Source organism: Maylandia zebra, linkage group LG9 (genome assembly GCF_041146795.1).
Source record: "Maylandia zebra isolate NMK-2024a linkage group LG9, Mzebra_GT3a, whole genome shotgun sequence".
Taxonomy (NCBI): domain Eukaryota; kingdom Metazoa; phylum Chordata; class Actinopteri; order Cichliformes; family Cichlidae; genus Maylandia; species Maylandia zebra.
In genome coordinates, this window is record NC_135175.1 from 398,582 (window position 1) to 409,982 (window position 11,401).

Sequence of the window (11,401 nt, forward strand, 5' to 3'; positions counted from 1 at the left end):
CTCTGGGCTGGGGGCCTGGCCGGGCCCCGGGGGCTTGGGTCCTGGTTGGTGTGTTGCCGCGGTTGTGGGCGGGTGGGTGCAAGGGGGCCCAGCCCTGGCGCAGGGTGCCGCCGGTGCGTCGAGCCACCTGGGGGGCTCTTCAACTGGTGGGGGAGATTGTCACATCTTGCAGGAGCTTTCCTCTCTTCAGGAACTCTCTCTGCAGGAAGGGGAGATACAGGAGGGGTGGAGGAAGATCTCAGCCTGGGCGTCTATTGTCTTATGTAGTCTGGAAGATGAGTGGATGGTGGGGTGGGTGCAGTTTTCTCTGTGGTGGGGTTGGGTGGACTGTCCCGGGCTCTGTGGGGCCGGGAGGCGCTGCTGCACTGGGCCCCGGTCTGGATGGGCCTGGGCCCCCTTTCCCTGGCGGGTCGCGGAGTATGGGGGTGCCTACTGGGGTCAGCGGTGGAGCTGGCCCCAGGGAGGGGTCACTTGCCCCTCCCTTCCTTCCCTCCCCATCTCCACCTGCCTCCCTCTTCCCGCTCCACCACAACACATGCAGGACCTTGGAGTAGGGGTATGTCACCAGGGTGCAGAGGAGGCTACCCCCCCCGTCCCCTTCTGGCTGCCTCTGCCTCAATTTTATCCCACAACTTAGACATTCACATTACTCACACTCTCATTACACATACATATAGGATCTTGGGGGTGGGCACGATACACGGAGTCCAAAGTACCATCAGGGTGTACACCTCACCCCTGGCGTCATTGCCCACCTCTCAATTTTAAATACACGTAGACATTGAGGGCTAGCAGGAGGGACCATGCGCTTACCTGCTGCTCTCTGGCAGGTAGCTCCATGCCCTCCTGGGTTTTAAATGCACCTTAGAACACACATGCATCAACACTACAATGAGCGGGTGGAGGGAGGTTTGGAGTCTTCTCTCACCCCCATTCTCTGCGACCTGCTGGAGCGGGGGGGCTAGGAGGAGGAGTTGGCCGTCCGACTGCGGTCTGGAGTGTGGGGCCTCCCTGCTGCTGCGGAGTCGGGGTGGTCTGCCTCTCCCCACCGCAGGGAAAAGGGTAACACCACCTGGGTCTGGGTGCAGTTCCCCCCTCCAGGGGCGGGGGCACCTAGACCCGGTTTGTAGAGTACGCTTGGGGAGTGTGATCGTGTGTACAGCGTCTCTTTATGTCTGTCTCCACGTTGGTTGAGTGTGGAGTAAGTGCATATGAGAGCATGAGGGTGGGAATGGATGTTTGTATATGTGTGTGCCTGTATGTCTGTGTCTATATGTCAGGTTGGGTGTCAGACGCCACCTCTCTGGGGACATCTCAGGCCCTCCAAGGTTTGGAGGTCTCTCTCCCCCCACCACCACTTCCCCTGCCAGTGGCGGACTCCCTCAGACATCGGTGCGTTGGTGGTTCTTTGTGTCTGGGGGTGGGCGTCCAGGTACACACCGGCTCACTCCTTGGCGGCCGCTTATCGGGGCCTGGAGCCTGGGGCTCGCTCGGGCCACTTCGGAGGTGGGGTGCCCCCGGCCTCTCGGCCTGGGGCTCGGTCACTCAGGCACAGCTGGCGTCCGGCGGAGCTCACGGGCGCGTCACTGCAACTCCCCCTGGCTTCTGCTCCGCGGCTGCTGAGTGAGCCCTCATCTGGGACTCTCCTCAGCTCTTTCTGGGACAGTGGCGCGGCTGCCCCTCTGTTGGTCTTCCTTGGTCTCTTGTGTTCTGGGGGCCTCTGGATGTCTGGAGTTTTGATCTCCTCCATACCTGCTTCATGCCCTGGAGGACGGGGCTGTGGCCCCCCCACACCCTCTAGCAGATCATTACATGAAGGAACCTTTTAAAAACAAGCGCGTCCATGCTCACAGGTGTACACACGGGTGATCACACCCACAAACTACACCCTTTTTGGCTCCTACCTCAAAGCACACTGTGTTCTGTTGATCTTATGAGCTGCACAATAATGTTTAATATTTAATATTTACTGTCATATTCCCATATATCATTGTGATGTTGTTTATTCTATTACTCTTGTTCTCTTCTGCTTGCTTTCTTTTTTCTTTCTCAGCAGGTGATCCAGGTGATCGATAGATGCATTTTTTTTCTCTGCCCATTCTGTTGGTTTTTGTCCTTTGCCCTTCTCCCCTGTCCCTCTTCTCAGCTGTTTCTCTTTCCCTCTTTCTTTCTCTCCTCCTTTCCTCCAGTCAAGTCTGTCCCGTATTCAGTAAATGAAAATAAAATAAACAATAAAAGGTGAATCAAATGGACCATTATGGCTGGGATGGTCAATTTGGTAAAGTAAATCCGTTGGGCATCTTTCTTTGCCTTTAGACAATAATTCTGATGCAAAAGAGCCAAACGGGACAGGCAAAAAAAAAATAAAATAAAAAAATAAAAAAATAAGAACAACTAAACTGTCACTAGGCCAACACCAGAGAATCTGGGATCGTCAGGAGCCCAAGGCATCAATAAGGAAGAACCACACCAGAGTAACAGTGCACAAAATTGTATATTTGAAACACTGCAGCTGCCAAGAAATGTACTTAACACAATAAAATAAGTACAAACTATTTTCCCGGTAATAACAAACTAAAATAAAGTGCGTGCTTACAGTTTGCCTCTTGTAACAGCCACTATGGTGTGGTGTCCCTTTAAGACACCCAAGTCGAGGGTTGATTGTGTCATCAGTTTGTGCCACTGCTCTCTCTCTGTCTCTGTGATTGTGTGGACATGTGCTTGCACGCTAGTGCATGAGGAGGGACGGATTTCATGTTTTACCTCTCCAGACACCTTTGTTTGCAACGTTATGGGTTGTACGAACACTGTGCGCTATGTTTGTTAAGCCGCAGCCGTTCAACCGGGCTTTTATATGGTTGTTGAAGAAGGCGTATTAAAGAACCACCGTGGATTACCGATACCAGCGTGGGTGTGTGTTCTTCCGACTAGCCTGCTAGGTGTTTTGCCGCCTCTTCTCAACCACACAACACAACCCAACGTTACACTCTGAGTCAAATGAATAAATGAATGTTTGATAACTGATGGATGGTTGGGGCCGGTCTGTGTTTGTCTAATTGTTTGATCTTCCACACTCCAGTGAAGAAGGAAATTTTGAAGTCCTGCAGGTATCTTCCCCACCATGTCATGGGAACGAAGCCTCAGCAGTCTTATCTACTCTTGAGTTGGCTTGCCATCCAGTTAACTGGAACTGTGGAATCACTACTCGTCAATGGAGGCTTGCTTCAGACTGGTTTTCGTCTGTTGAGTCATCATTTACCAGATAAAATAAAAACCTGACTGATGAACAGGGTGGCATTCGGAACAACAAACAACTGCAGCAGAGTCACTTGGAACTCCACCCACATAGCAGACAGGTCTGGCCCGGAGCTGGTGTCAAGTTGGCACTGCTGGCATGGTAAGTCGTATACCATCCAGATATGGGTGAGGCCTGGTGTAGACAGCACTGTTCATGTGATAGCATGCTACATCTGGCCTGATTGTGGTTTGGTTTATGTCGCCCAGGCTCATAGGAAACATGTCTGGACCGGATCCGGAATCAAACTGGCACTTCTGACTGACTGGTGTCATGGCAGGGTGTATATCAACCATATGTGGGCCAGGTCTGGCAATGATGGCACTATTTATATTCATATTTTCCTATTTTAGTTAGAAGATCCAAATTCCATGTTGCAAAACTATACTGCTATGGTAGCCAACATTTCAAATGCAGGTTTGACAGGTTTGTGAGTGTACACTTTATCCAAAACCTAGTGAGGGGTTACTCATGTTTACCACTGGGTGGCTGTAGCTCAGGAGGTAGAGCAGGTCACCTACTGATAGGAAGGTTAGTGGTTTGATCCCTGGCTTCTCCAGTCTGAATGTCAAGAGTGAATGTGTATGAATGTAGTTAGGAAGCACTCAGTTTAGAGAAAGTGTGGGTTTGTTGTATAGAGCTCTGGGAGAATAGAAAAGTGCTTTACAGGAAACAGTCCACTTCCTGTCTGAACAGAGTTTCGTCACATTACTTTTGCACTATTATGTTCCGGAACATGTTGTTATTACATGCTTTGATTAAGGTACACATTAGACTGACATCAGGGGCCAGAGCTGAAACTGTTCTGGGCCAGCACAGGGCCAGCAGTGTGTCTGCAACTGGCCTTCTGGTCGCCCATGTGTGGGCCACCTCTAGAAAACCAGATCTGGGCCACCAAAGGGCTGTCATCCTTTGCGGTATGTGGGCCATGTATAAGCACATTGTGTGGGCCAGATCCGGGCCATAGCAATTTTGCTATGTGGGCAGTGATTCGGCTTCGGTAACAGTTTGCTGAGCACATGACGTTGGGTGAACGTGAACGCAATGGCGACTGTGGAAAGTCATGTGATCAAGGACAACAGCAAGGGTCACTGGGAGCTCATTGCTGATTGGCCAAGTTACACAACAACAAATCATCTTATTCATCCACATCTTTATTTAAAGCAAAAAGACATGACTAAATAGTTTACATCATACACACCTTTCCGCTGCTCTTTTTTTTTCTAGCAGGGCTACACACAGTCCTTCAGTCACATGACCGTGTTTTCGCTTTAGTGCCTGTCATTGGCTCGACCCCACATGCAAGGTCTTCAGGTCTGTATGTTGTAGAGCACAAACTCAGTGAGACAGATTATGTTGTGCTTACCTGTTGGGATTTATTTTTGTCTTAAAGGCTAATATTTCATTTTTAGCATCGCATATTAGTGTTTTTATTGCGCAGAGTGTATTGTAGAATAGTTTTGAATTCACTCTGATACTAACAGACAACACTTCCTCACAACCTCCTCACAGGAGTATGGCCTTGATCATAAATCTGTTATTATGGTATGCACTATACCCCCTTTAACTGTGATGGTTGTCATGGTAATGGGAACGTTGCCGGCAGAAGGGTCATCTCCAAATAAGGAGATGCCCAGAAAGCTGCAGAAGAAGAAAGGTGAGCCGAAGTGCTGGATCACAGTCAAAAAGGAGAACTGTGGCTTTTGACCAATCACCTTAGTATTCTGTTTATCACACATGATAAAAAGTGTTTACTGCCTGTGCGCAGCTGCCTTTAGGCTCTGAGCCAGGAACAGGAAGTGCATGGCACCATGTAAAACTAACATGAAATTCTATTGTTTTGATAATATGTTGTGAAAACTTATAATTGGAGCATATTTGTCTTTTATCTCATAAAAAAACGTAAAAATTAAAGTCGTGCCTGCCACATCGATGTGCTGAAGGCTTACATTGACTGTAAAAGTACCGATAGCGCTAATAGCCAGTCTTCCGTATATGTTGCGTCAATGTTGGTCACTCCCTTTAACCTCTGTGATGATGGGCTGAATGACAAACACAGTTCTGTTTTTGGTATGGCTCTCTGAAACTCTGAGATCTTGACCGACTTTCGAGATTCCTACTTATCACACCTGTGTTAATCTCAGGCAGATATTCACAAGCGTATCAAAGCCACCCAACTCTGTTTAATGACATTCCCACTCAAACCACTGTGTTAATTGCTCTGGGTGACCGTTAAACGGCATATCTACCAAATAAACCCCAAGCGGTTTGATGCAACAAGAAGTAAAACATCTCCTTGATCATAACTTTGCAGCACCCAGTAGTAGTCCTTGGAGCTCTCCATCACTTCTTGTGCCAAAGCCTGATCAAACGGTGCCGTTCTGTAATGACGTAAGGTTAATGCTGTCGCGAAACCCGACTCTTTCCCATTTCCATATATGGATGATTGTGTGGACGGCTCAAGTTTGTCACAAAACTAGATCTCGTTAAAGGATACTGACAAGTCCCACTAACCACCCATGCAGCTGAAATCAGTGCTTTTGTTACACCGGACCGTTTCTTACAACATACAGCGATGCCTTTGGATTGCAAAATGCGCCAGCCACATTCCAGTGACTAATGAATACTGATCCGTGTGGGATAAGTAATTGTGCAGTGTATTCTGATAATTCTCTGATGTTGAACTTGGCCAAAGGTGAATTTGGTAAAGCTGTAGTTACTCATATAAGTAAACAGGTAGGGCAAGGGCAAATCCTTTAAGTGGCTGCTAAAGTGCAAGCAATAGTGGATTTCCCTGCTACTCAAACACAATGGATTGATTCATAGGTATCTTAGGTAGTCTTAGGTATGGTAGTGACAATGTGCATCGTGCTTCTTTGGCAGCTTTGACTTTATATCACCCCCTCTGGTGGTCCAATGAGTGTCAAGCTGGTTTTGAAGCAACCAAAATTCGTGCAGCACTCCTACAGGGGGATGAGCATTATGTGGGCCATGCAATTTGTTATTTTTCGCAAAAGTTCAAGAAGCGTCAACTACATTACAGCACAACTGAAAACGTGTTAGCACTACAACACTTCAGAGTGTATCTTGGCTCTAGCCCTATCCCAATCATTGTGTTTTCTGACTATATCCCTCTTGTGTTTTTGTCTCATATGCAGATACCTTATGTGCAGGTCTTTGTTACTCCAAGACTTCAACACTGAAATCTGCTTTAAGAAAGTTCACGGGAACATTGTAGCCGATGCTCTCTCGGGGTGTAAAATACACATTTCTTATAGGGAGAAATGTTTGGGGGTTTGTTGCGGTGGGGTGGAATGGTATGACCCAAGATCTTAGGGGTTGTGTGTGTTCTTGTGTGTGCATCAAACCACTGGAGGATATTGTTGTGGGTTTTTCTCGTTCCTCCCCCTCAGGTGTGTGCATGGGTGTGTCTTGATGGAGACTCCATGTAAGGTTCTCGGGTGCAGATGACACCTCGCCCCTCCCTCCTGGCCTCCACCACCCAACAAGCAGCCGAGTGTTTCTGTGTTGTTACTGAGAATAAGTCAATTTGTGTGTGTGGTAATATGAGTGCTAGATGCGACCTTTGTAAATAGTTCTGTAAATTAGAGAACTCGTGTTCTTTCACTGTATATATCGAACACTGCTGCAGCCTCGTAGGAATGGCAAGTTTTTTTTCTGTTGAAACCTGTTTTCTCTTGTTTTTTGTGATAGGAATTTAGGTAAGCAAATTGTCTTTGGTTTGACTTTTATTTTGGGCAGGGAAGCTGAGAGATCTATTGTTATTTTAGCATAGCTCACTGTCAGAGTCAATAAACAGCTGCAGAGGTGGGCGTTTAGAAATTCTTCTATAGCCAATGCCATCAGGGTGTGTTGTGAGAGAGCTCACTGGCTTTACCTATCATGAGATTTTTTTTCAGTTTTATACTGTTTTATAGGCCACATCACTTGGGACTAAAGCAGATAATATTAATTTGCACTAAGTGGCAGGATTGCCCATTAAAGCCCCCTTTCTTCATGTGTTTCCCTCTGTCATTTCTGATTATTACACATAATTTATGGACATCTGTGCTTTAATCTCTTTGCATGTGTGGATTAGATGAGTTACTTACATCTACAGAGAATTTTATGCCAATGGCATCTTTAGAAATATATTTACCTTGACAAGGGAAGGTCAACTGATCATGAGCTCTAACACTGAGACAGAGACTGAAACATAAGTGCTGATATAGGAGGAGAAGATGTCAAAATCAAAATCAAATACTCGAGACAAAAGGACATATCACAGATGAGACCAGGACAGACAAGCTAGACTATACTTCATTTGTGTTATTCAACTGTTGCATTAGAATACTGGGTAGTTTTGTGCAAAATAAACAGGTTGGCTTTTCATACTGTGATGAATTTACAATAAAGGCTGTGTTGCACTGGTGCCACTGGTGTGGTATTCATGGTCAGTGTTCAGTTACATCACGTGTAGCTGAGATTACGCTGATGACGCTTAGTTTCATTGACTACCTTCAGCCTTTATACAAACTTTATGCTGTCTGGTACAAAGGTAGTACAAAGTGTAGAGGATGGAAATAAGCTAATGAAACATCTGCTTACATCTCGTTGAGCTTTTCAAAGCTTTTCAACACAGTTCTCTTTGATGACATCTGGTGGCCAAAATATGAAGCGCAGCCTGAACCTACAGAAGAACATGAACCGCTTCACTGTGAGACCTCGAGAACTGAGTGGCAGCTTCTGTTTAATATCATGTGATGACTCTACTGTTGTGGTGCGTTGAACATGTATTTTATATGGTGAAGAATTATGTATTTGATTATGAAATCATGTTTAAACACGTGCCCTGCTGTGATCTTCCTTTCTTTGTAAACACAATAGATTAAAAATACTTTACATATAATAATAACATAGTCTTATGATGGGTTACAGTAGGTGCATGCTTGTGCTATGAGCTCCCGGTCTTCACGTGGTTATGTTAGGTTATTAGCCATTGGACAGTTACATTTAATGTAATTCATATGTATAGTGTATTTTTATGTATGTTTGGCCTGGGGTTAGAATGTGCTTATGAAATAGTAAAATCACAACAACACATGAGGTTATTCTGTTTGGTTTTTATGAGGAACGGGCTCCTCTTTTCCTCACTGGCTCCATGTGTGTCGCACAATGGTTCATGACTCTGGCCAGATGATCCAAGCTTCTCTATGACACCGAGACTATCTCTGTACTCTGTTCCATATTCCATATGTAGAGGAAATGACCCCCCTTTGTGAGGGTGTTTGGATTCCTCTTTAACCCTCTGGTTTTTCACTACGTTTGATTTTACCTTTAGAAACTATTTATCCCACATTAATTCTTTTCGGCACATGTCTGAATTTATAGTTTGTTTGTTTTTTCTTTTGACATACTGTATGTGGTGAGGCGTGGTCTGCGCACCTGCAGGGCATCCTTAAACACGCCCGCCTAGTTAAAAACACGGGGACTCAGCGGTTGGTGTGTTTTGTGGTGTGGTGTATTTGCGGCTGGCAGCTTGAGAGCTGCAGCCGCGTGAAATAAAGATGGCTCAAAACTGTGATCCTTGGACCCGCTGTGCCTTATTCATGCCACACTGTATTAACACAATTGGTCTAAAATCACACAAAAATCATCAAATTTGATAGGAAAAAGTTATATTTTTTCAGGTGAATACTACAAATATGTTTAATGCATCATTCTTATAACTTGAAATGCAAATGTATTTGTAAATGTAAAAATATTTTGCACCATGTAGATATTTTGCAAAAAGCAAAGTTATATACGACTATTTACCCAAAAATGTAGCCAATGCTACTACTGAAATTAAAATTACAGAACAATTATGTGTCACAATATGATGTTATACGCATTAATTATGCCACTCCAAAGAGGAGTTTCTGTCCACTGCAGGACAGAGGAGCACATGTCAGGCCTGATAACACTCCTCATGTTTCAGACCTGGACACAGTGTTTACATTGTAACCTGCCTTTGATGGCCTTTTGGCACCAACTGTAAGATTCAGTAGTGCCCTCATTGTTAAGTTCAAACAACCACACTACACACTAACTACATATGTACAGGCCTTTGGCTGGAGGCCTTTCAGCTTTCAGGGGAAGGTGTTCAATTGGATGCATGGATGCAGTCTTTGCACCTATGAGGCTGTGAGGCCTCAGGGTCTGGTGGGTTCTGCTGCATCAGAAGAGGAGTACTGCAGCCATGCTACCTTGGTACCACTTTGCCTTGGCCGCTAGCTCTCCTGTGCATGAGACCAGTCTAATGTTACCTGCTGAGCTGTGCCCACTTCAAACTCACCGCCTGACTGGTCTCACAGGGACTCTACTGAGTTCTCCATTGGTTTGGAAGGACTGGACCGACATGGAGAAGGGCCATGCAGTGGGCCTGGTGACTCACCATCAGCTGGTCTTCACAGACGCTTACCCAGTCGGTGTGGTCCATGAGGGTTGTGGGGTCAGTGAGCACTGGAACAGCCACTGTTCAGCCCAGCACATAAAATATGCTGGAGCTGCGAGCCCTTGTCCTGCCGAGGCAGTCCCAGTCACCTGTTCACTGTTCACTCACTTGTACATGCACCTTAGACACTGAGGGGTTCTTTGGGGGTCGATGAGCACTGCTGTCCAGCAGTCTCATGCTCGTGTTGCATCCCTTCCCTCAACAGCCGTTTAGTTTCCACACAATCATACACCAGCACATGCACCCAACAGGCCATTTTTAACGCGGACCATGTCTAAATGTAAATAAGCTCTACCTTCAGTTTTTACTCATATCTTAATGTAGATTAATGTAGTACTGTATAGCTCTGTGTAAATAATCATTCTGTACATTCAATAATCTTTAATCCTACAACTGTTTACAACTTGCATAGTTCCCATTTCTGTATAGCTGTATATCCCAGATTTCTGTAAAGTTATTTATTTCATATTCTGTATATTTATATCCTGTTCATAGCTTGTACTCACTACAGCCTGTACATACTTAGTTATAGAATAGTCACAACATACTTCATACCGTGTACATTATAACATACCATAATAGACCCATTTCTGTAATATACTTACATATCTATACTATTGCTAATATATATTGTAATATATCTATATCACTAAAGCACTTCTGGATGGATGCAAACTGCATTTCGTTGCCCTGTACCTGTGCATGTGCAATGACAATAAAGTTGAATTCTATTCTATTCTATTCTATTCTAGATACAGTGAAGAAGGCGCAGCAGCGCCTCTTCTTTCTCAGGAGACTGAAAAGATTCGGCATGAGCCCCCGCATCCTCAGGACCTTCTATCACTGTGCCATTGAGAGCATCCTCACTGGATGCATCACCACCTGGTACGGCAACAGCACCGCCTACAACTGCAAAGCTCTCCAGCGAGTAGTGCAGTGCTCTGAACGGATAATTGGAGGTGAGCTTCCCTCCCTCCAAGACATCTACAGGAAGCGGTGCCTGAGGAAAGCGGGGAGGATCATCAAGGACTCCAGTCACCCCAGCCATAAACTGTTCAGACTGCTTCCATCAGGAAGGAGGTTCTGCAGCATCCGGTCCCGTACCAGCAGACTGAGAGACAGCTTCTTCCATCAGGCCATCAGACTGCTGAACACGTCATAGACACCTCAGCTTCACTACTGGAACTTCAACATTATGCACTCCATACTGTACAGTAATGCCACTGTTTTGCACATATTCAACTCTGTATATTTTATATATTTTATTTATTGTTGACTCTATTTAATTTGTAAAATATGTGTACACACTGTTGAAATCTCCCAATTCTTTGAATCTTTGGGCTGAAGGAAGGACAATACTCGGTGTATTTATGCTCAATCAACAATCATTTATTTCCATACAATTCAACACTTAAGAGCATAAGGACCATCATAATGGTGACGGGTTGCTCAGCTTTTTATAGTCTCTAGTGGCCCCCACCTAGTCGTAAAAGCCTAAATATTCACATTCTTTCTCTTTTACGGCGCCTAAGTTATGACCTCGGCTCCCTGTCTTTCTCTGCTTTCTGTAAGGTGGGGGTGTGGAATGTGGTCTGTCTCTTCTATTATCG

General features: G+C 45.5%; 1 protein-coding gene across 1 annotated transcript; it reads left to right on the forward strand.

The window, feature by feature from the left end:
- The first annotated feature begins 3,198 nt into the window (after positions 1 to 3,198).
- Positions 3,199 to 11,057, forward strand: LOC143420447 (uncharacterized). The gene is made up of 3 exons (XM_076888680.1): positions 3,199 to 3,397; positions 3,505 to 3,602; positions 10,544 to 11,057. Exons 2-3 carry the CDS (start codon positions 3,569 to 3,571, stop codon positions 10,951 to 10,953), a joined length of 444 nt encoding a protein of 147 aa, XP_076744795.1. The 5' UTR covers positions 3,199 to 3,397; positions 3,505 to 3,568; the 3' UTR covers positions 10,954 to 11,057.
- Positions 11,058 to 11,401: the final 344 nt, after the last annotated feature.

Excerpts from the sequence above, each read along its gene's own strand:
- LOC143420447 (XM_076888680.1), top strand. The coding sequence starts at position 3,569 with ATGGCAGGGTGTATATCAACCATATGTGGGCCAG. Across the intron at positions 3,603-10,543 it reads ATCAACCATATGTGGGCCAG|ATACAGTGAAGAAGGCGCAG; the intron begins GTCTGGCAATGA and ends ATTCTATTCTAG.